We start from the raw sequence: 25,594 nt of genomic DNA, 5'->3' as shown, positions 1-25,594 counted from the left end.
TTATTTTCTGTAGGAAACACTTGTAGGATGTACACAAATGACCCCTTGCTGAATTCAGAATTTTGTCTACTTTTCAGAAATTTTAGCTTTCTGGGATCCAGCATTGGTTTCTCACCCATTTTGGTCACTAATTGGAAGGAGGCTGAAAGCACAATTTTTTTTTAAAATGGGATATGTCCCAGTAAAATGGCAAAATTGTATTGAAAAATTGGGTTTTCCAATTCAAATCTGTCTATTCCTGAAAGCTGGGAAGATGGTGATCTTGCCACCGCAAACCTTTTGTTGATGCCATTTTCAGGGAAAAAACCACGAGCTGCCTTCTGCAGCCCTTTTTTCCATTTTAAAAATAAATATATATATATTTGCACTGTATTTTGGCTAATTTCTTAGTCTCCTTCAGGGGAACCCACAAAGTCTGGGTACCTCTAGAATCCCTAGGATGTTGGAAAAAAAGGACGCAAATTTGGCGTGGGTAGCTTATGTGAACAAAACGTTATGAGAGCCTAAGCGCAAACTGTCCCAAATAGCCAAAAAAAAAGGCTCGGCACAGGAGGGGGAAAAGGCCTGGCAGCGAAGGGGTTAACCCTGGTGTCTAGAAGTTTCTGCCCCCCCTGGGGGCAGATCCGCCTAATTATATTAGGCCGATCTGCCTCCGGGGGGGCAGAAAAGGCCTATAAATATTTTGCCCCACCCCCTGGGGAGTGACCCTTGGCAAAGGGGCTGCTCCCTTTATGCTTTAGTATTAAAAAAAAAAAAAAAAAAAATCCTTGGTGTCTTGTGGTTTCTGCCCCCGCGGGGGGGCAGAAATGGCCTAGAAATAAGTTGCCCCTCTGGGGAATGGCCCTTGCCCAAGGGACCGCTCCTCTTATTGAAATACAAAACAAAACAAATCCCTGGTGTCTAGTGGGCATTTCTGCAGCAGAAATACTAAGCGAGACATGAAAGAAGAGGAAAGGTCTTTTCTCTCCTTTCATGCCTCTCTGCCCCCTCCATGTGATCGGAGGAGAAATGCTTTGGCATTTCTCCCCCAATCGGCGATGGAAGCTGACCTTCCAGCACGGAAAGACATCATCAGACGCCACAGGGGGATGGAAGGGGAAGCAATTCCCCTTCCATCCCTGCCCAGGGGAGGGGGGTGCTTGGCCATCGGGGGAGCGCCAGCGCTCACTCTGGGGGCCCATAGCAGGACGAGCTGGTCTCCTCCTCGGCACCGGGCAACCGTTGCCGAGGGCGAGACCAGCTCGTCCTGGGCACCCTAGAGGTTAATGTGACGTAGTCATTGATCTGCATGCAATTTGTATATCGGGTCTCGATGCAGAGACAGGGTTTTCCTTTGATTATAGTCACTCATATTGGAGTGTGAAATGTTTCAAGTTTTCAGCTCTTAACATTTCCAACCCCAGTAATTACACATGCTATGTGATGTGTAAGCTGAATAAAGTGTACTCGTGCCCCACACACACACACATCCCCTCTTTAATAAGTGTCGGATGAAGCAGCTTCGATAGGTCTGGCTACCTCAATGGATGTGTATTCTGGAATACCAGCTTTTTCATTATTTTCATTGTTTTTTTTCTTGACTTTATTGTGTTTGGCATAATGTCTGTCTGTGATAGAAAAAGATGCCCTCTTCCAGGGGAGCAACAGTCTCCCATGTTCCCTTTCCATCCTTTTGTTCTTGTTTCTTGGGAATAAAGGACTAAAGACTGTATGGTTTCAGGGCAAAGGCAGCACACATCCTGTAGTGACATCTGGTTGCAAAAAGTATCTATATTGTCACTTTACAGCTGATAGACATTAACCTACTTGAGTGGTGAAAAATGTGTTAATACTTGCAAAAATGCTATTAATTTATGTTATGCAGAAGTTGGCAAGAATCAGTTTTTGATTCACTAATACCTAGTCCCTTCTCATTAGATTAAAGGGGTTACCAGACATTCACCCCGACTGTTGGTTGCATGTATATCACTGACACCAGTATTTCACTCATTATATTTGTGTAAAACCCGACTTAGAAAGCATTATTTAGGAAATAATATTTTGATAGCTATGTTTGACCAAAGGTACTTCACCTTCTGATTCATCAGTTTGTGAATATCCAGATTTTTAATCACATTTGCTCACGTGTGCCAGTATGTAGTGCCTTCAGACTCTGCAACAGCCTCACACCGCCTCAGGAAGTAATCCCGGGGAGCCACCTCTAAGTGCCGCCCTGAGCTCTGATGTTCGCTCTTTTCTTTTCATGCACTTTGACGTGGGTCTGTTGCTCCACTCTCGATCTGGTTTTCCTGACCTCTAAAGTTCATCAGAATTCAACAGTGTGCTAGAAAAATTGTCTCCTTCCCAAGACCACAGGTCTTGAGCTGGCCCACGACTGCTGGAAGCAGATGTCTGTTTGGAATCAGCACAGTGTTTGACTTTTGTATCTACTTTCTGGTCATGACTGTGCCACAAATGTTCCCTGAAGTACCTGAAGGCGTCCAGAGGACAGAAAGTTAGACTGTTTGTTACAGAATATAGGTCGGAGCAGGTTGCTCTTGAAATGACAGACAAGTTCTTGTCCAAATCATGCAGCCTCCTCCCATTCCAGGTTGCGGGGTGCCTCCCATGCCAAGTCCCTGTCTCTCAGCAAGTATTCATGAAAGTCAAAAGTCCAAATAACACCATAAGTGAAAGAAGGCCAAGTGGGATTTGTCCCTGTCTTACCATTCCAGGGCAGGAGAGAAGCTGTATAATTGACACTCCGCTGATCAGTCATCTTCTGATTCCAAGCCCATCCCAAGGTTGGTCCAGCCATCCTGAGTTTCCCATGCCATCGTCGACCCCACAGCAAAGAAACAAAGCTGGTAGCCTTCCTAGTAGCAATTACTTCCTTATGGAAAGTTGGTGAATTGCGAGCTCTGTCAGTGGTGGATCCTTGCTTGCTGGTTCATAAAGATTGGGTCATCCTGAAAACAAATTTGAAATTTGTGCCAAAATTGTCTCACTGTTCCATGTCAATTGGACTACTCACTTGCTGATCCTCTTTCCACAACTTCAGTCAGTTGCCGAAAGAGCATTAAATATATTAGTTGTTACAAGGGTTCTGATGTATTACACTGATCAGATCAAATCTATTCACAAAGCAAAATAACTTTGTTGTGTTTGCTTAAGTACCACCTGGGAAATCCTGTTTTAAAGTTGGAGCTTGGAAGATGGATAGTGAAGTTTAGTCAAGTCGAGGCTTGCAAGATGTGTACAAAGCGCACACTTTACAAAGTGCCTAGAGCTAATTCCACTTGCAAACAGGCATTGGCAATGCTAATAGGTCTCGCTATACTGAGTCCCATAAGAGCTATTGGCTTTGCCGATATGTTTTAGCCATTTGTACACCATTGTGGCTGCTGTTTAGCATGGATAAAAATTTGTATGGTAAAGGATAGTGTTATGGGGTGGCGTGCAGAGTCATGGAGTGGCATAAAGTGGAGTATCATGGAAAGTGGTATAGAGTTGAGTTGAGTGGAAAGTAATGTCATGGAGTGGTGTAGAGTGGAGTGGCATAGAATGTTGTGGAGAGGGTAGGGTGTCGTAGAGTGAAAGGGTGTAGAGGAGAGACGAGTTGAGTGGCATAGAGTGGAGTAGAGCAGAGTGGCTTAGGTGTTGCATAGGGTGGCGTAGAGCTGAGTAGATTGTCATAGAGTGAAGTGGCATAAAATGAAGTACTGCAGTAGAGTGGAACAGAGTGGAGTAGAGTGTGGTGGAGTGGTGTAGAGTGTTATGAACTGGTGTAGAGAGGAGGAGAGTGGAGTAGTGAAGAAGAGTTGGGATGGCTATAGTGTGGTTGTTAGACTTTTCATCCTTGGCATGGTCTCCCTTAACTTTTTGCCTCTGTTTCCCAAGTTGTTGATGAGTGCTGGACTCTGTTTTTGCTGTTTTTGTTATTCTGGGCACTTTACCAGTGCTAAAGTTCAAGTGCTCCTATACAAAATGTGTATGTACTTGGTTCATCCATGATTGGCATATTTGATTAATTAGTAAGTCCCTAGTACAGTGCACTAGAGGTGCATAGGGCCTGTAAATCAAATGCTACTAGTGGGCCTGCCGCACCGGTTATGCCACCCACATTAGTAGCTCTGTAAACATGGCTCAGACCTGCTGCTGCAGTATCTGTGTGTGCAGTTTTAAACTGTAAATTCCCACGTGAAAGTGTACCCACTTGCCAGGCCTAAACCTTCCCTTTTCTTACATATAAGACACCCCTAGGTAGCCCCAAGGGCAGGGTGCAGTTTATGGTTAAGGTAGGTCATATAGTAATGTGTTTTATATGTCCTGACAGTGAAATACTGTCAAATTCGTTTTTCACTGTTGCAAGGCCTGTCCCTCTCATAGGTTAACATGGGGGCTACCATTAAATATGATTAAATTGTAGATTCCCTTTGGTAGCGGATAGACATGTGGCGTTTGGGGTCTCTGAGCTCACAATTTAAAAATACATCTTTCAGTAAAGTTGATTTTCAGATTGTGTGTTTGAAAATGCCACTTTTAGAAAGTGGGCATTTTTGTGCTTAAACCATTTTTGTGACTCTGCCTGTTTGTGGATTCCCTGTCTGGGTCAGTTTGACAGTTGGGCTGTTTGCACCTCTCTCTAGACAGTGACACAAAGGGAGCTGGAGTGTAGTCTGCATTTCCTGATGAGCCATCTGTGCTAGGAGGGATGGGAGGAGTGGTCACTTACACCTGAAAGGGCTGTGCCTGCCCTCACACAGTGCAGTCTCCAACCCCCTGGTGTGTGTCTGGGGCCTGGCCTGGGCAAGGCAGAATTTCACAAACAAGTAAGCCTACTTCAAAGGGCAAAATGGGTATAAGAAGGGCACCCAAAACCACAGACTTAAGAACACTTCTGGAAACCAAGCGGAACCTCTGCCTGGAGAAGAGCTGGTGAAGAAGAGCTGCCCTGCCCACGACTGTGCTTTGTGGAGCTATCCTGCAGTTGCTGCTTCTGCCTGTGCAAGAGGACAAAGACTGGACTTTGTGTGCCTTCCTTCTTGGAAAGAACTCTCCAAGGGCTTGATTTAGAGCTTTCCTCCTGTTGTTGATAGTCTCAGGGAGAGCAAAGACTTCTCTCTGCCAGCACCTGGAGCCTCTTCTGAGACTCCTACCCTGCCAAGTGATGGCCATCCAGTTCCTGGGACCCTGAAAGGAGAAGTTGGAAGAACAAGAGTGGGAAATCCACACACAGACTGCCGTGCAGGGAAAAGATGGACACAACTCCGAGACGCGACTAAAAAATCGGTGTGCCGCCGGCTTCGCGGCTGAAAATCGACATCTCTCTGCAGTGTGACTGAAAGATCAACGCACGCAGCTGTAGAAACGACGTGCAGCATCGCTGACGGAGGCTGGTGAGATCGCAACCCTCGCTGCATAGTTTTCGGATCATCATGTGGCGGATTTCTGAGACAAACATCGTTGGGTGAGTAAAAACGACGCAAGGCCTGCCCGGACCCAAGAGTTCTGTTCGGCTCAATGCATTGCTCCTGCAGAGAGAAGAAACGACGCACGCCGACTCGACTGGAAGAGAAACTATGCATGGTCTCGCTCGTGGATGATATTGACGCATCGCAAGCCCCTTTTGACGCACATTCGCCCGTGCGGGGTTATTTTTGACGCACTTAGGTACATTTTCACGCTAACAGCGTTAGCGTTGTGTTTAAAATTACATGAAGACTCTCTTTGGTTTTTAATTGATGACTTTTGTATTGTGGATTTTTGACGTTTTGCTCTTGTTTTGTTTAGATAAATACTCTCTATTTTCATATACTTGTGTTGCATTTTGTAGTGTTTCCATTGAGTTACTGTGTGTGTTGGTACAAATACTTTACCCCTAGCACTCTGGAGTTAAGCCTGCCTGCTCGTGCCAAGCTACCAAGGTGGTGAGTGGGAGGTTAGCTGAGGGTGATTCTTCTTTAACCTGACAAGAGTGAGGGTCCTTGCTTGGACAGGGGGCATTCTGGCTGCCAACAAAAGACCCCATTTCTAACTGTGGTGTTGAATAGAGTGAAGTGGCATGGAGTGGCGCAGAGGAAGTTACGTAGTGCACTGTAGAGTGGAGTATTGTCAGTGTGGAGTAGTGTTGTGGAGTGGCATAGAGTGGAGTAGAAGGTCAGAGTGGAGTAGAGTTTAATGGAGTAGAGCATCATAGAGTGGAGTGTGCTAAAGTGGAGTAGAGTAGCCTAGAGTGAAGTGCTGTAAAGTTCAGTGGTGCAGCGTAGATTGGCATAGAGTGCAGTGTCGTAGGATACATTGGTTTTGAATAAAACGGTGTGGAGCGCATTGGCGTAGCGTGCAGTGACGTAGAGTAGAATGACATAGAGTGATGTGGTGTAGAGTGGTACAGAGTGGAGTGGCACAGTGTAGATTACAGAGTCGTGGAGTGGTGCAGGGTGGAGTTGCACAGGATGGAGTAGTGGCGTAGATTGCAGTAGCATAGATTGTAATGGCGTAAGTAGATTGCTTAAGACTAGAGTGGCATAGAATGGAGTGGTGCAGGGTAGAGTGCAGAGGTGTAGAGTAGAGTTGCATAGAGTGGTGTAGAGTGCAATGATGTGAAGTGCAGTGCAGAGGTGCAAAGTAGATTAGAGTGACGTGGATTGCAGTGCAGTGGCATAGAGTTGAGTGATGTAGAATAGAGTGGCATAGGGTAAGTTGACTACACACATGTATTATTACTATCCAAACGTTCCCAAGATTGCATGTGCAGCAATGGACTGGCGATGTTTACACCCAAAGTGAATTGCTTATAGACATTTAGGAGAATTCAGAGTATGGGTTTGATCTTTGGTGTCAGAATGAGAGATGTGGGGTCTGTGGCTCCTCAGTGGAAAATGAGGTGACCATGCTGTCCACTGAGGTGCTCTGGTACGGTAAGGAGGCTGATTGGGGAGCTTAGATTTCATGCCCATTCCGTTCTTGACCTCTCCGCTTTGACCATCAGCATGTACATCACTCAATGGTGTCAGTGATTGTGGTTTTCTGAGGGCTAGGGAATAGTTGAACTGAGAAAGGTGAAGATTGCAAGAGGGAGTAGCGGTGTGGGCTTCTGACGGCGAGGGTAGTGTGTAGGTGGAAACGTATGTGAGAAATACAAGCAGGAACATATTATTACTGGAGCATGACTAGTGCTAATAGTGAATCTGTGACACGGTGCAGCTGTTCTTGTAGCAATCAAGTGCTTCTTTTCTAGGGTCTGTGACTCAACAGGTCTCTGCTTCAGTATCTGGGTCACTTGGGCTGTGTCCATGTAGCTGTTCTGTGTCACTGTGTCCCTCGGTCACTTTTCACGATTGTACAGTGCGTGTTCACCCCGTGACCTTATGCTATGTTATAAGCAATTGTATAGCTTCTCCTCCAATTAGGTTATGGCACTGAAGCACTTCGCCTGGCTACCATGTTCATACTCTTCTTGGATTTCCATCACTAGACTGTTTGATTGTTTGGTTGTGTATGCTTTGTTAAATGGCTAGGTTCGCTATTTTGTGTCGTTAATGTAAAAGTAAAATGAGTTTACGCCTGCTCCATATCTTTGTACTCTGTGATGTGTATTGGGGTGGCGAAGGGGACTGTTGGTTGTTGGTAGCCGCTGTGTATATTCCTTCCCACACAGCATTGTTAGACAGGTTTGTAACAGTGATGCGGTGTGGTATGAAGGTGGGTGTGACTGCCTGTACCACAATAATTATTCCCTCGACTGGCACTGGTGCTCACTGCGTGCCAGCTGTCTGTGTGGTGAGTAGCTTGTGGTAGCAAATGCTCTTGAACTCCATCCTAGGCTGAGGGGGTCTTCAGAGTTCTGTCTTAATGTGTGATCTTGTAACCAACCTGCTGTGTATGTTTTCATGGGCATGGCTATTGCCAGCACTCAGCTACGTCCCAAGTATGTGGCCTGTCTTTGCTGTGTTGGACGTGTGTGCAATGTTGTGCCTGGTGCATGCCTTTGAATGTATGCAAACGGTGTTCAGTAAACAGTGCATACATGCTTCTGTGCTGGGCAGGTGTGCGTTTAACATGACCACATATTTAGTACTCACCACAAACGAAATTTTCTGTTGCCAACTTTTTGCTAAGTGTATTTATCGGACACTCAATGCCATTCATGTTAAAAGTCTAAGAAGGATGAAAGGCGACGCTGACTACGTGTGATTGCAACCTTTGAGATGGATGTCACACACATAAATCTCCGCAGCAGATGTTCAATCCACTGAATGCATCACCAGCTTGTAAGCACTATGCAGAGGAGAGAGGCTCTTCCGAGCCGACGTTTATTTGGTATCACATAATCATTCGCCGGAAAATACAAGCGTATAACTCTTTTTTAGGGACACAGGGCTTCAAACTGATAGCACCGTTTCAAGCTGTCCCAACATTTACAACTAACGGAGCGGAATCACACAGAGAGTTAACAAACCTTTCAAGATCCGGAAGTTTGGTGATGGGAGGAATCCAAGATTAAACTCTGGGATTCTCATCTCAAAGTCAGTGGCTTATACAATAGAGTGTGCCTCTCTTCAGCATTTTATCCAGTCTAAGTGACCACATTTCCTCAAAGCTCTAGTAGTTAAAATGGGTCCTTCAGACATAATGAGGCGTTGACTCAAAACAACTCGCCTCCAGTGACTATTGAGGACAGTGGCGGCTACTTGGCAAAAATGTTAAATAAAGAAAAAAAGTTATCATCAGTAAAACAGGAAAAACGAGCAACAGCCTGAGACAGTGGGAAAGGTACGGGTCGCAGGAGGGAACAAGTGACAATGGTAGGAGCGTGATTAGGTGGCAGGACAAGCAGTAATGCGGCAAGGGGGAGAGCAGTTTGAAACATACAAGTGCTATGGACAAGGCAGCAGGGTGGGAAAGTGAGGTCAAGAAATAACAGTTCAAGTGACTTTGGGAGTAGAGGATGGGCACAGATTATCTTGAATTAATCTATGCATTGTCCCTGCTCCACAACAAACTTTAAACGTGACGCTTTGGTCCTACTGGCCAATTACGGAGATAGTAAAGAAGAGTGCAGTGAAGACAACAAATGGCGAGCAGCGGGGGATGGGGACTCCAAACCCTTTTCTGTATACAACATTGTCTCCCAAGCAAGTAGCGCATGCGCGACCCACCAAACTTTCCTTTGAAACAGTCTTTCAGACATCTGCAAAGCAGCTACATGTTCACTTTTCACAAAGCATTATTCTGTCGACATGCCCATCAAGAAGCTGAGGTCTGGCACATAGTCCTGCCGTAACCCGCTGCTTTACGGGAAATGCATTACTTTTCAGTTTATGATAAGCATGTGATCTACAACGACACGTTATGGTTGTAGTGCTGTAATAGTATTGTAATAGTATTTATATAGCGCTTACTACCATCGACGAGGCGTCGAAAGAGTCATATGTGTCCGCCCACCACCCCTAGATGTGAGCTATTATTAGATTTTTCTCAGGTCCATACATACCGGTCAACCAATCTAAGTGCACCTGTACAACGTATGCAGTACTGCTTCACTTTGCTCCGCTTATTTCCACTCACCATTTGAGCAACAACAAAAAAAACTGTCTGAGGCGAACTATTTGTCCTGGTGCATCGTGGGATACCGGAGATGTCACCACTCACCTCGAAACCAAAATTTGTACTTGGAAGAAAAACAACTTACAATGCTCCTGTTCAACACTAGATGGCAGGAGTGTGCAAAGCATTTGAATTTACAATGCTACGAGCCAGTATTTCTAGGCGAGTAACACTTTATATATGCCTTTCCCATCACATAAAAAATTGCATTACTAAGTCCTCGTTCGATTTACATTACAAAATCTTCAAACCCCTTACTATGACTTTATAGCTGTCCCCCTCTATTATATTGCACTGTCTTTTATCATGCACTCCGCTCTAGCTTCTTTCTTACCTTCTTTCACTACATGCCATGTTTATAAATTCCAACCCAAACCATCTTCTATTCTGACGGATCTGAAAAGTTTTTCCTTTAATGAATTCTGAGAATTTACTCTTTTCCTAGCCATTCTAGTCAATGTCAGTCTTACCCACTCTCACTCTAATATGTTTTGTTACTTTCCTCAAACCAAGCCTGACGTTTCCCGCTTATTGTGACCTCTCCAATTCTTATAATTCATCTCTAAATTTTGTGCTCTGTCTGTGCATCCTGCACAGAATCTTGCACTGGGCTTCTGTGCTTCTACTCCTCCTCACTTTCAGAGTCATAACACTGGTCATACTGTGTGATGTTAAGCCATATTTTTGCATCCCCCTTTAAAACACTTCACCCTATAGTCTCCCCATCGCAACCTCATGTTTAATCCCATCCTTCAACCTACGGTTATGTTTCTCTACTAGTCCTTTGGGTTCAGGCTGTTAAATAGCAAAACACCTGGGTTCAATACAGTTCTTAAATAAACTCTTCATTCTCTTTGATACTAACTATACCCCATTATTGGTCAGAAGAATTAAGGAATATTCGTCTCTGTTAAATATTTCCTTCAAAAACGTTCTCGCACATAAACTCTGACTATTTAGAGTAAAAGTCTTGCAATGCTACTGCTTGCTTTTCCCACAAAACCATACCATTAGTGCCCACGTTTTACCATTTGCCCCCTGCGACGCTTTTGTGAACTAGCTCTGATTGAACATACCTTAAGGCCTTTGTCACTTCCGATGTATACTCTGCATTCACAAATGTTCATTTCAACTTTTAAGTAAGGCCACCAATAGTCCTCATGAAGATTTTGTCTGGCCTTTGTGATCCTTATGTTTTCCCTAACACCCCTGAGGAGATAACATTCTGTCCACTGTAAAATCTCTTAATACTCTCCAGCCATAATTTTTGGTGCACCAATCATATTACCTTTGACTCCTTTGTTCAGGGATAATCTTGATTCAACCCACCTTTTATGTCCTGGTCTATCGTCTCTTTCAGCTCTATTCACTATTGATGCACTGAACATCCTCTCCTCGTTTTCCTTTTTCTCTTTTGTCCTGCTTGTCTCTGGAAATCATGTTCGTAATTGGTCACCTATATCTATGACACCGAGCTTTATACCGTCAGAACACGTTCTCCAAACCTTCTTTGTTGAAAACCTTCTCTGATGGTTTTCAACCCTTTTCTTGAATAATTTTCCTTAACCTTACAAAGTTCTGAATTTCCTGCCTCTGAAGGCGCCGCTAAAGCCCCCCTTCTCTGTTATACGGTACATTAATGCTAGGCTCAGGCTTCCCCAGCCTCTGTAATGGGTTTGTAGCACAATTTCATGGCAGGGTCTTTATTAAATCTGGGTGCTACAGCAGCGACCCCCCTGCGCCTCAGTCCTGAAGGTCCTCTCTTGCCACCTCGTGCCTCTGCAACAAAGCTTAGCAAAATCCGGCTGCAGAGTTGCCACCTGTGGATGTTAATGTGGCTGAAAACCCCCTACCTCTTGTACTAGGTCACCTTTTGTGTTTCTGCACTCCTCCCATGTCACATGTGGACCCAGGGCAGACACATGTGGACCCAGAGCAGAGGCTTTCTCTTTTGCCTTAACTCTAGTGAACTCCGTAGCTGATCACTGTTGCACCTTAATAACGAATATGTTTTCTTTGAGAGTTTCAACTCTCCCTTTTGCTTCCATTAAACGGTGGGACCTCACAGTGATAGGTAGTGTCTCGACTTCTGAGGAAGGCAGAGAGCTCTCTTCTCGTTTGGCCAGCTTCCTTGCGGATCTTCCACCTACGCTTGGTCTTTGCATACCACGGTTCGTGGTTTTCTTTCTGTTGTACATTTTGCCAACATTACCTCTCCTTTGGTTTTCCCTAAGCATTTTGCCTTTCATCTCTGTTGCTAAGAGAATGGGTTGGACATTCGCTCTTTGAGCTTTTGGTAGTAAATGCTATTTTACGCATTTCTCTTGTTTTATTCAACATGTGGACATATATTGTTGTACTCCTCCGGGAGCCAATTCTTGCCTACTTTTGGTAGGGTCTTTTTCCTCTGTTGTCCCTTTCTATTCTTCTGTCTTCTAGGAAGGTTTATTTTCCCCTTTTTCCAATGGGTTCTACATTTTACTATTTTTCCACTGCTACGGGCTCATATTGTGTTTGTTGCAAGTTCCACTCCCTGCATTTTGGGGTGTTCTTGGTTCTCTCGTAACCAAGGGCCATTACACCCGAGCTCAATGATTGTGCCTTCTACCTTTAGTGGCACTGGCTTCCCCTTCCCAGCTTAACTAAAATTAAAATAAATAAATAAAATACCAGAATTATTATACTGCAGTACTGTACTAATGCTATACACTTCACTAGGGAGTACTTTCCTCTATTTTAAATTGTTCTTGCCAGCTCCTTTCTGCTCATTCCTGAACTGGATCTTCCCCTTGCTGTTGTTCACGGGTTCTTGATTTCTTTTTCACAGGATGTTGTGGGTTCTTTAATTGTACTCCCGCTTCTTTAGGCAGTGTGGTTCCTCGTTTTGGTCTTTACGAGGTATCCTTTATTCTAGGATTTTATTCCTGGTGCCACTTTCTACATTATCTCCCTCCACCCGCACTTCAATTGGAGGGGTATGGTGCTACTTCCATTACTGGCTCCTGCAAGATTTTACAACTTGCTTGGTGCCCTTTTTGTCCTTCGCCTTCCTTGTTCATGGTGCTGGCCTTGGAGATGTCATATCTTTTGCTTCCTTTTGTCGGTGTTCCTTCCATTGTTTTGGTATTTTTCTGCAGACAAATAGTTTGGTCCCTTTCTGTGCACACCTCTAGGGTTCCTTCCCCAGTGTTTCTTATTTCCTTGGTCATTGATAATTAGCATTGATTCTGTTGCATCCCTCCCGGACACTCTATCCTTCTGCCTCCGGAATGGTCGTGTGTTTGTTCTTACAGCTGGTGTTGTTCCTATCTTTCTTCCTTGGAATGAGCCAATGTGTCTTTCCACAACTTTTTACATCCTTCGGACCTGCTCACAGACTCTCACTTTTTTCAGAACTTCTGTCTCTTCATGGGTCTCTGATTCCATGTTCTTCCTACCCTCATATTCCTTATGGGGTGCCACGATTTGGTTATTTTGCGATTTCAAGGAGCTCTAGCTTTGTGGCTAGGTCCACTTTCTTCTGTGCAGCAGGCTACCCTCCTACAGGGGTTCCAATTTTGCCAACGCTCTTACATATTAGCAGGTTCCTTCCATTCATATCTGTGCTTTCTGTTGCATAGTTCTTTAGCTGCCTTTGTATGTGGTTGTTCCTTCTACCTCCAGTTCCCCTGTCGGATTGTTTTCTTAGCATTCATTTTTGATCTGGGTTCACACTGGAACGTCTGCTCCTTTTACCTGGTTGTTCCAGTTCTAGTTTAGTGCTTTCTCTCTTTCCTATTCTATCATACCCTGCCTGGTGTATGTGTATGCATTTTGCACTTGCACACAGCCTTACTGGTCTTTCCTATTTTGCTGTCCCATTTGGGCCTGCAGCTGTTTCTCTGCTCCTTCTGAGCCGACCATCCAGTCTATCTTTACTCTTTCTGTTTCTTAATTCGCTTCTCTGACTGGAGTACTCTCTCATTCTGACTGTGAGATTATTGTATGTCCCTGTTATGCTAGTCTTTCTACTTAGACTCTTTTACATGTTTTATATTGTGTGTGTGTCTTTTCTGGTGCCCCTTACCGGGGATCCATTTAATCATCCCGATGTTTTTTCCATAGTTGAACCTCTCCTATGGGGGTTGTTGCTGCCTACTCTCCAGTGGAGGCTTTTCCTTACCAGCCATAACTTAGCTTTTCCCCAGTGCATATACAGCTATTTTTCTCGTATGAGTCACTTATGTTTTTCTCTCGCCCACTCTGTCTTGAGCCTGGTTCTTCCTCTGTGTTATTAGGTTGTTCTTTGCAAGACTAGTGTGGTCCGTTCGTGTCCCTCCGCCAGGGTTTGGGATTGCTTGGGTATCTAATTCTAAGATGAGGAATCTACGGATAGTTGTCTCTATCAGATGGACAAGTTACTTACCTTCGGTAAAGCCTTATCTGGTAGAGACACAGGCTAGCCGCAGATTCCTTATCAGTAATCTCATCCTCCCCGCTTGCGAACTGTGTACTCTTCAATCTCGCTTAGGGTGGGTTTGGCTGTTTTGTTGTTCTGCTACGTCTCAACACATATCCTTTAATTTTTGGTTGGCATACACTATTGTGCTGTTTATCTATTCCATTGCCAGTTTCTCTGTGGCTCCACGTTGTTCTGTGGCTTCAAGTCACTGAAGAAACTGATGTCAGTACGTCAGAAAAGGGAATATATGGACTCCGCTGACGTCATGTCTGGGGACGACTTCGCTACGGAGTCGCGTGATGCCCTCTACCGACACGCAGAGGTACTGTTGAGGAAAAATTTCCAGATCCAGTTTGACACCTGAGGAGAATTCTAAGATAAGTAATCTGCAGCTAGTCTGTGTCTCTACCAGATAAGGCGTTATCGAAGGTAAGTAACTTGTCCATTACTGCTGAAATGTCCTTATACGCGAATAAAAATCCAAGTTGACGATGCAACTCCTCTAACGTGGCATACAGTTCTACCCCACAACTACAGCAATTTCAGTTCACATTCTTAGCTTTGGATACTTCTAAAAAGTAATTTGAAAATGATTGACAGTATAACTCCAACACAGGCGCTAAAGCTAACTTAACAATAAATATGAAACGTTTTAAAATGTAATATGTTGAATCTGTCTGTTTCTATAATGTATCACGAAACGAGAAATAGGTTTGGGCGTGGGTTTGATGTCTATAGAGAATGCTGACCGAGAGCAGTGAAGATTGTAGTGTTCACAACAGTGAACCCTATCGGAAATGGATATCATGAAGAACATTGAATCTCTGTTCTTAACAAACTCCATGCAGCCAAGGGGTCGTTAGAAGAAGTTGTAGAAGAAGGAATACCTTTCTTTTTGTGGTGCAGTTCACGGTGGAGGCTCCTTTTTCTCTCATTGATAACGTTGACATTGTTCGGTTTGTTAAAATAGTCGGTTGTGTGTTATAATAAATTATTATTTCAAACACATAATGTGGATAAAAGACATTACAACATGGTTTCAAGACCTTGAATTAAATAAAATGATGTCACTAAGGTGATGACTATCTGGGCCCAGTATATAGAAATAATTAATAACATATTTTCCTTGAATTTGTAGTATAATACGTTTTTGAGAAAAGTCTTGGTTATTGTAATCCTGATCGTTCTGTCTGCAGGTCACTGCCCTCAAGACGATGGTCAGTCAGGGGGGGCCGAAGTACAGCCTTTCACAGCAGCCATGGGCACAGCCAGGTATAAACTTTGATAAGTTGTAAGAAATGTGTATCATTTTCCAAAATGTCCCGTGTTCATTTCCTACCAGCACTGATTTCCAACCCCCATCGCTGTACTCTCACCAACTTTGCACTGCTAGTCTCCTCTGCTATCTCTTATTAGTATTTTCACTAATTCATTCATTGCTGCTAGATAACTCTTTGACCTTGCTTCGCTGTCTCTCGCACAAAGTTTTCATTGTGTTCCCTATAACTTGGCTGTCCGTTATTCTAAACCCACTCATGTTCTCTGTTCTCGAAGATCCCCAATTCCCTTTCTTTGTTGTGCATCACAGCTTCCATTCATGGTTGGCTTTTATTTGGTGCTTTTATTCACCCACTCTCTCTTTGCTTGTCTGAGCTCCTACAACAGTTTTATTTTAGTTGTGTTTTCTCACAAGGCAAATAATTTCAAAACCAAATATTTCTCCCATTTCCTATTAGCCACCTTATGTTGATTAGAACCCATACTGCACCCCCTAAAAGTGGACTATACAGTTTCTAATCTTCTTGTTCCTTTCTATTCCAATCAGAATGGATTTTTTTTTTACAATGTATGTATTATTACTTTCGGCAAAAATGCTATTTGAAATAAATATATGTATTATCATATGGCGATGGGAGCTTCTCAGTAAAAGATTTTTTTCCACAACAAATTTTATTGGATTTAGTACACAAACAAGACCTAGAAGGCCAAAAAAGATATTGAGCAGGAGCAATGCATAGTACCTTTTATGTGAATAGTAAGACAAGTATGCAAATAAAGAGAAGGACAACAACTTGAAAAAGGCCAGCCCTCCCTCCACCCATCCCGTAAATTGACCATGTATCAGCCAGTCTCTAGCTATAGTGAGGCATCCATCTCCATTTAACAGGCTGTGGCCCCGAATTACTTCATTAGCCCCACGTCATGAGGTGCATTGGTTCCAACACAACACCTCGGTAGTCTGCCCATCTTTGCAAGATTTTGCAATGTTTCTGAGGGAAACTCCCAGATTGGAAGACAGCCACCTCCAGCCCCATACAATGGTCTAAATCTCTTTTCCAAGCAGCGAGTGGAGGCTGGGGCCACGGCCTTCTAGTGTTTAGCGTTATCTTGTTTGGTGAAAGTAAGGATGAGTAACAGAAGAGCCTTCTTATACCTATTACCTGCAATGCACTCAGTCTTGGAATCTCTTGGTAAGACCCATGAAAGGACCACACTCAAATAGGAGAGAACCCCCACCAGAACACATCCATTGCTGTACAGATCCATACGGAATGTAAAAAGGTACCATCTACCACACCACAGCGAAGGCATCAGGGCACGCTCACTAGACCGATGCACCTTAGGCGGGCCGAGTATAGTAGGTGCTATGTAAGTATTTAAATTGGATAAGGCGGAGGCGGGTTGACACTGCAGTCTCCCTGGGGGCCCCCAGAGCCCTTTGTCCATTCATTGTTGTCTAGTGTTTCAAGATCTTATTCCCAGACAGCCCAAAGGGCAGGTAGTGTATTAGTGCTGTTAGTAACTAAGGTTTGGTAAATCTTTGTGATTTTATGCGGTTTGAGGTCTCCCATGAGGAGCCTGCTCTTGAGGGGGTTAAACTTGGGGAGGTCTGTGATGTGTCGTATGCAGATGGTGAGGGCATGACCGAGCTGGAGGTAGTGGTGGAATTGGCTCCGATAGAGTTGATATTCCAGCTGCGGGTCTTGATATGATTTCAGTACAGTGCCTTGCATAATGTCACCCAACGTAGAAATCCCTATGAGGTTCCATAGTCGAAAAAAATCCAACCGAGACACCTGAGGCAACCAGCAACTCCGCCATAGGAGTGTCTGCTCTGTAAGACGGTCCTGCCACCTCATGCACCGCAGAGCACTCCTCCAAAGACTCAGAACCACCCGAGCAGCCAGTGGCAAGAATCCCACTTCTTCTCCGCCATAGAGATAGGACTTAATGGGTGTGTCATTCATAGCCCACTTCTCCAGTGCATATGCATGGTCATCAGGGGGCCCGTGCCACCAGTCATTGATGACCAAAAATTGAGAGGTGGTGTAGTATGCATAAATATCAGCTGCTGCAATGTGCTCACAATAGGTCGATTGAAAACATGCCTTGCAAGCGACCCGGGCCACTCCACCCCTCTAAAGAAAACCCCTAAGGATAGGATCGATGTGCATTAACCATGTCTAGAAATAGAATACGGGTGAATATGTAAGTGGTATAGTAGACGTGGGAGGAAAACCATTTTGAAAATTGCCTAACTGCCCATCAGCGACATGGGGAGGCGAGACCAATTCCTGACCTCATTTCTCACCGGAGCGGCAGGGGACAGATTCCAGTCCCACGCCAAGGTCTGAGACAGGGATATAACCCCCCCCCCCCCCCCCCTAACCCCCCCAGGAACCTGAACCTACCAGTAGCACATGACAGGCCCGGGGCCCACTCAGTGAGTCTACAGTAACCGTTGACCGGAAAAACCTTGGGTTTAGTGACATTCATATAGGGGCCTGTGGTCTCTCCAAACACCCGCATGATTTCCACAAGACGGGCCTTGTGTGCACTGGATCATTGAGGAAAAAGAGGATGTCATCGATGTATAAAGAAATCTTATCAGAAAGTCCTGGTCCCCACCCAAATCCGTGTACCTGAGCATCTAGCTTGGCCCACACTGCAAGGGGCTTCACTGCTACTGCAAACAGGAGTGGGGAAAGGGGGCACCCCTGCCTTGTCCCCCCTAGCAATCGAGAAGGGCCTCGACACAGCGCTGGCCACTTTGACCGCCACAGGCAGGTCTGTACAGAGGAGCCACTATACGAGTGAAACTTAGGGCCGAAGGTTAGCCTCTGCAGAAGGGCAAAGAGATAATCCCATTGGACGAGCTTCACGCTTTGTCCATATCAACTAACAGCAGGGCTGCTGGCCTCTCAAGGCAGTGCGCCATAGCAAGTGCATTATGAACCTGATGGATATTATGTTGAGTGGCCTGGTGGGGCATGAAGCCAGACTGGTCTGGGCGGATCAGATCCGGTATGTCCTTTACGAGTCGACATGCTAGCATTTTAGCGAGGAGCTTCACCTCTTTTTTGAGGAGGAAGATCTGGCGGTAGGATGCCCTCTCTTGAGGGGGCGCCAACCTGGTTTCAAAATTACCACTATCTCGGCCTGACGCCGGTTCAGTGGGAAGGGCTCACCCTGGAGTGTAGCTTGGAGGTGGATAAAAATGGAGCACCCAGTCATGAGATATAGGCTTTCAAAAATTCACAGGGGAGACTGTTTGGTACCGGGGCCCTTCCCGACTGCAACTCCGCTAGGGTTGAGGCCAGCTCCTCCACCTTGATGTCATTTTCCTGGCCGAATCAGAGAGAGTCCGGAGAGGAAGGTCATCAGTGAACTCCACTGTCCGGTCAAGTGACGGACTCTCTCTGCAGGCATACAGTGCTTTACAATAAGAGGCAAAACATTGAGCCACCTCCTGTGGGTCCACCAGCATTTGACCTCGCCTGTCTTCAGTTGCCTGTGTTTAGGAGGGCCTTCAAGTTGATTGACAGTCTGTGTAGCATTTTGCTGGCCTTATCCCCCCCGATTGATAAAGGCGGCTTTAGGCCGCTCACCAGTTTAGTTAGGCCTTGTCCAGAAGTATGTGCTAATATTGTTGTTTGTTGAACACCTTTTGTCGCTGTCCTGTGTGAACCTCAGGAGTCCCACTCAGCCGCTCCAAGGCTCCTATCTGAAGCTCAAGATTGATAAAGGCCTGCTCACACCTGCAGTTCTCCCTGGCAGAGAAGCTGATATCTCTTCCACGTAGGGTGGCTTTGAAGGCCTCCTATATTGTGGTGGCCAAGGGAGCTATGGCCGAATTAAAGGTGACATACTCCTCTATGAACCAAGAGATATACAATCTACATGTTGGATTCTTTCGGTGTCTGGGGAAAGGCGCCACAGAAATCTTGGCCTCTGGGACCCACTCGAATTTGGAGGGCAGTAGCAGAGTGATCAGACAGACACCGTGTTAGGGTATCTGCTTTCATCACTCTGTGAGAAAACAAGTTGGGCACACAAAGATAATCGAGGCATGAAAAGGAGCCATGAGTATGTGAGAAATAAGTGTATGCACACAGGTCTAGGGTCCTGTCTCTGCTGCACCACCTATCCATATGGTGGTCCATAACAGCATTTCAGTCACCTTCAATTATGGTGTGATCCTCGGACAGACCTGCCCATAGATGTAACAGCAGAGAAACAAATGACTCACCGAGTGGCCAGGGGGTGAGGAGGGGGGAGCGGGGGTGAAAAGCAGCAAATGGTATGAGGTTTCCTATGTAGGGAGCCAGAGACTATTACATATTGCCCTAGACGATCGGTCCATGTTCTGGTGTGTCTGAAGGGAATCCTTCTCTGTAGTAGGATACAAGTGCCCCTGGTAAACGCTGCATGGTAGATCTGATACTTGAGGATATTGTCTCTGTCCATGTAATTCAGCATTTTAGGGATCACTGGTTTGGGCCACGCCCCTGGGGTGGTAGCTTCCTCACAGGAGCCCTATGGAGCTCGCTCCAAAATAAAGCAGGTTGAAAGAGAGTCCGTGGACAGAAGTGACCTAAGTCGCTGGGATAAAAGCACAACCACGGGGAAGCCCTTACACCCCTCCAAAAACTTGGTGAATCTTAGGTTATTTCGGGCATGCACGGCCCTCGACATCCTCCACCCGCGCCGCCAGCTCTTTAGAGACTTCCATCAGGTTGAAAACCTTTTGCTATAAGGCTGTGACTGAATGTTCCACCCCCGAAATTCTGGTTTTTGTCTCAGTGATCCTCTCAATCGCTTGCTTGAGATCCTATCGAATTAAAGTGACGTCCGATCTGACTGCACCAATCCGGCGAGGAGTCCCACGTTGTCTGGCACCTCATCTGTTGTGGGCTGCAGAGCATTGCCTCCCTGCTGGGTGAATTTTTCTGGGGTGCTTTGCTTGGCCGCAGTGGGTATTTTTTCTTTTGTCATGGTGGCTAGAGGCAGGATGAGAATTTCCTGACTGGCAGCCCCAACGATGGAACAAATGCCCTGCCAGACCTCCGTCAGGATACACTCGGGACACAAGCAGTCAGGTGAGGGCAGAGTGGCACACCAGTACCCAGGGCCAATTCTACGAATGTGGCTCCTCCAGCCCATAGCAGGGGTGCAAGCCGATCACCACATAGAAGAACACAAGGCAGAGGCACTCCTCAGTGACCCCTGTGCGGCATGCACCTGGCAGCAGGGGGCCATCCAGCACTAAGAGCCCCTGGCAGAGCCGGTCTTCACCCAGCCAGAGGAAGGCCTCCAAGCCAGGCTCCACAGTAGTATTGCCGCCGCCCAGCCGGGAGGCTAAAACAGCGCAGTCCCCGGACCTCCGATCAGCTCTAGGGCCCAAAAATGAGCCCAAAGGTTCATGCTGTGCACATGGGGTCGTGGCCCACTGCCGTAGTGTCCAGCAGGGGGATCAGCTGCAGTCGCTGATCACTGCTGTGTGTGATACTACCCCTTATATGTAGGTGCAGCAGTGGTGAAGTCCACAAAGTCCAAAGCCTCCCAGTACTTCCACCACACCGTACTCAGTCTTGGGACGTCCAGGTAGGCCCCCTTCAGATGGGACGTGCTGGGCAAGGCAGCTCACAGCTGTGGTACGCTCCTCTGAGGGAAGCAAAGCCGTAGAAACACCCGCGCTCAGGCACGCCAAAGATATTAGTCCCAGGGCAGGCCGTGCCCCTCACCAGTCAGCTCCATGCCAAGGCAAACACTAGGTCGGGGCCTGACAAGCCCTGACCCTCACCACACCGCCAATGTCTCTGAGGGCCGGAGGAGCCCTTGCGGCGCCACAGCAGCTCCACTCGGGGCTCCGGTCTTCAGTGGCAGGCATACTGCTAAATTGTGCCAGCGGCCCAGTGGAGTGCCACATGGCCCGCCCCACCCCGCTCCAGCCCACTCTGGCGCAACCGGAGACAGCTCCCCCACGACTCCAGAGGTGAGGCGGCTCTATGGGGTGTACTCAGCACGTGGTGAAAATGCACTGTGTCATAGGAGGATGCAGGATATAATAGCTGCTGCTCAGAGCGCATTTAGGATGCAGCCGCCATGATTGTACGCTAAATCCCCCCCCCCCCCAGTAAATGATTTTGATGAAGAAAACGAGTTTTTTGTAATTAACGTGGAGGGAAATTACATCATTATTCTAGCATTTTAGGAAGGCTAGTTTAATTAAAGATATTCTGCAGATGAGACATTGCTACTTAATTCACCGAGAGGGGAAACAGGTAAATTATGGTTAGGGATTAGAACCGGGTTAGAACGGCAGTTTAGTATTTACACAACAGAAGTGTAAATCCTAACGCACACACCAAATGCAACGCTCACGTCCTCGCACTTGATATGACAGATGCAATTAAAAAAGTCTGAGATTATATATCATACTCTCTATAAACTATGCAACAGACGTCAATGACTGCAGTTGTATTTATTGGCTTAAGTGTGCTTTGTTATTTATTTACTTTGTGCATTTTATTTGTTATTACTTATTGTTATAATCATAGTGAGGTCATAAGCATATTAGCATATGCTGAAAATTAGCATTCACGGCGTTTAATTTTGATGCTGTTTATCCTCTTGTAGTTCATAACCTCTTGGGGAAGGTTTTAAAGCAAAATATTACGACAAGGCGATGGGTGCATTTATATCTGGTACCTCTTGGGAGTTGAGATCTAGATAATTAGTGGGTGAGGAGCTGTAGGGTGGACTTTGTGGGGTGTGACGAAATCTGTCTTTTTTGTGGTAGACCTTGCCATTTCAGTGCATTATTGGAGGCTTTCTTCACGTCGCAGGTAAGTATGCATCATGTTTTGTCGATCTAGTCTTCAGACAGCATTATAATGTTGGATAAAAGTCTTGGCTGTGACATTGTACTTCACACAAACAGGATGCTTATATTTTAGAGGTAATTTTTTGCAGTCCGTGTTTTTTTAGGGACTCTGGTAGTCATTTTTTTAATGGATTTGAGCAGAAATTTTTGTTTGGAGCGAGTTCTTAATTTGTGGTGTAAAAGTGGCTTCTTGGAAGTAACCTTGTGTTGGCTCATTGTTCATATAGTGCTAAAGCATACAGAGGAGTTTTGGTATCAACATTTCTCGCAGGCTTTGTTAAAATTCTGACCTGAGAACATCTGTGTCTGAAAAGTTACTTGATTTTTTAGCTCTGATGCTGCTGTTATATCAACATTGTCTCAGAGACCTTTACAGTTATTATTTTATGTACTACGCTGCTAAAATAGGAATTCTAGAATGTTCGGACTACTTTTGTTTGGAGATGCTTTACTAGCAGTAGTCAATCTTTGTTTCACTTCATCTGGCATGATCCTGTATTTTCTGCTTTGTTACATCTGTATTGTTGAAACATGAATTAAATATGTAAATCAAAGATTTTAAGACTTACTTTTCTCGAATTTGGTTTTGTTAGTGCGCCCTCAAATTACCTCTATTTGAATGGTTAGAAATATGTAAACTTTATAAATGATTTTCATTGTTTTCAGGTATATGGACATTCTTTTTCCTACCCAGTATACACTTTTTCTCTAGGTCAAGTGAGCATGTTGTTGCTTTTGTTAATTCGAAAGAACGTCTGCTCCGTGGGTAAAGGAAGGGACATTGCAAATGCTTTTAACTCACCTGATTATCTTTAAATTCTTGCTTTGATTTCATATATTCATATTTACAATATAAGAATCTGGAACACATTTATTTTCTAATTAATTTATTGCAGCAAAAATCAATGACATCGTGGCTTCTACCTACAAGACAATCAAAACAAAACTGCCTCTGACCATACGAAGTATGTCTTTGTACCTTGCCAATAAAGATACCGAATTTATTTTGTTTAAACCAGTCCGAGTAAGTATTCTTTTTGTTTATAGCTTGACATTGAGAATTGTTTTAATTTAAAAGGTATATTTCTCTTTGATTAGGCTGCTTCCAGTTTAATGGTTATTTATTGTTGACAACACCATGACATATTTAATCCACAATTGAGTTCATGTTAATCTTTGTTTGTTTTACTATTCAAGTATTTTTTTCAAAATGGTGTTGTCAACAAATGACTATATTTTTACACTAGTTCTCTGTGACTCAAAATACTGCATGCTGTTTGACTTGTCAACAGTGCTGATTATAAGTACCAGTGAGCCTCAAACACATAATTTCTGATGGATACATCTTCCTGCAGATTCTTGACGATATGAATATTTCATCCAGGCTAAAGACATGCCTGGAAACGTTTTCCCTACAAATAGCTTCCCAGTGTAGCCCGGTGGGGCCCCACTGCTACAGCTGCTTATCCACCCCAAACATGATGTCCCTGAGTACTTTATACGCCTACCAGTCTCCCTGACTAATTCCTCAGCATTTAACAGAAACTACAGCAAGTGCCTCAGCAAAGGATCTAAGTTTTACAGACAGTGCCACAAGAAAATATAACTTTTAAACCTACACAGAGACTATGTGAGTATATTGAGCCGGATTTGCGACTCTTGCTCCTCCATGCACTGGAAAGCCATCAAGGAGTAGGAGACCAGATTATTTTGCATAAGGTCCACAGAAAGGCTCCAGAGTGGACGTTCACTCTCAAAGGTAGTCATCTTTGCTGGAACAGTCTCCTAAGAGATTTCCCCCAAAACAGCACCGTAGGAAGAAGTTCTCTTTTTCTTTGAGAAATTGGTCTTGTTTCTAGGGATCATTTGGTGTCTCAACCCTGTTCTCCAATGCCACGCTCTTTCTCCTTGTTCCTAAGAAGGTCAGACTGAAGTTTCCCAGTCCTTTAGGGGGCCTTGCACATATCAAGGTCTTCTGGCTAATGATGTATGATCTTTTCAAGACTGCTCTACAACTGTCTGGGCTAATCCTTAAAATGGGTTGTCTCTTCCAGAGGGCTTGGCATCCCCGACAGCCCTTTTGCCTTCCTATGCCATTCCTCCACAGGTTTGAACTGGGCGCCTGTGGTGAAATTGAACCGGCTAGGGTGCCGGTCCTCATTTGCTCAAGCGATTTTGAATCAAAGATGGCACCCCATCATCGGAGCTGACGCCAAGCCATTCCAAGGAGTCTGTGGGGGAAAACATCATCCATATGATAAAGGAGAAGGTTGGCTTATTTAAGCGTGAACCTTCCCCGAGCCCAAAGGTTTACAGGTTTACTCTCTTGCTGAAAACCTTTTGTTTTCGGTATGGGGGGATTAAAAAAAAACCTGCAGCATTGATGGAGGGTAATAGAGACTGATCACCCACTGCCACCCTACATTACTGATGCTAGCCTTTACTTTGACTTACAAAATGCCAGTTGCCTAGATATCTCACCAGAAGGTGAATGTTCCTACCCCTCAGACCCTGCTTCGTCAGGCGTTTAATCTTTTACAAGAGTTATTCAAAAGGTGGTAGAACCCTTGTCACTGACCTTACCGTCTGCAGAAATCTTGCAACCTTAGGCAGTAGGGGCAGGGTCCTTGATTCAGTTTAACAAGGCCCTTTTGGTCCATCAGTCAACTACAGACTGCCACACCCACAAACCTGCTTTGAGTAAACCTCACGTTTTTCCATTCCACCCACCACCGGAGAGCCTGTGTCCAAGCATCATCATTGAAGCAGAATCTCAGTGCATTACCTATGGCTTTCCCTTTGACAGAGAATCCAAAAACTAGATGCCTTGGGTCGCAACGTTTTTGCATCTCTGCATGGTTAATGCCACTGCCTTTTAGGATAATAGATTCATGCCTTGTGGGAACTGGTGAACTTACAGTTGTCAGCCTATCACATTATGTGATCTGGTGAGTAACACCGTGGATGTATCCAAACCGATCCAAAAATGTGGCCTTGACTAAAGACAACATTGCTCAGTCTGTGGTATGGCTTTCACTTGCATCAGTTTGGCTGAAGACTTACCACTTGATTTTTGAGGAGATGTCAGACTATTCTGATACACACTAGAGAGGTGAGAGAAACTATACTTGGACCTTCTTCCTCCCAAAATATCCAAATACACATAAAAAAGATCCAGATATTTTTGACCTTCTTTCCATTTATGTCAAACAGAGTTATCCGTGGGAGTTGCAAGGCCATCACTCACATAGAAATGTGGCATGCCTCATCATCAGCCGTACAACTCTCTGGACCCAGTGGAATCCAAGGTGGGCTGTACCACTGTGAGTGGGAGTTAGGGTTTACTTGTTATTATTTGTCGAGTATTCACTCCACACAACAAAACCAGAGATAAATTA

General features: G+C 45.0%; 1 protein-coding gene across 2 annotated transcripts in view; it reads left to right on the top strand.

Moving 5' to 3' along the window:
* Nucleotides 1-25,594, top strand: part of COG3 (component of oligomeric golgi complex 3) — a 291,820-nt gene that overhangs the window by 244,233 nt on the left and 21,993 nt on the right. For both annotated transcript variants that reach the window (XM_069205406.1, XM_069205405.1), the window contains exons 20-21: nucleotides 15,226-15,301; nucleotides 23,093-23,220. In XM_069205406.1, coding sequence (XP_069061507.1) covers nucleotides 15,226-15,301; nucleotides 23,093-23,220 — 204 coding nt within the window. The remainder of the gene's footprint in view (nucleotides 1-15,225; nucleotides 15,302-23,092; nucleotides 23,221-25,594) is intronic.

Source organism: Pleurodeles waltl, chromosome 8 (genome assembly GCF_031143425.1).
Source record: "Pleurodeles waltl isolate 20211129_DDA chromosome 8, aPleWal1.hap1.20221129, whole genome shotgun sequence".
Lineage (NCBI taxonomy): Eukaryota > Metazoa > Chordata > Amphibia > Caudata > Salamandridae > Pleurodeles > Pleurodeles waltl.
The sequence above is the reverse complement of the archived record's forward strand: the minus strand, read 5'-3'. Positions and strand labels throughout refer to the sequence as shown.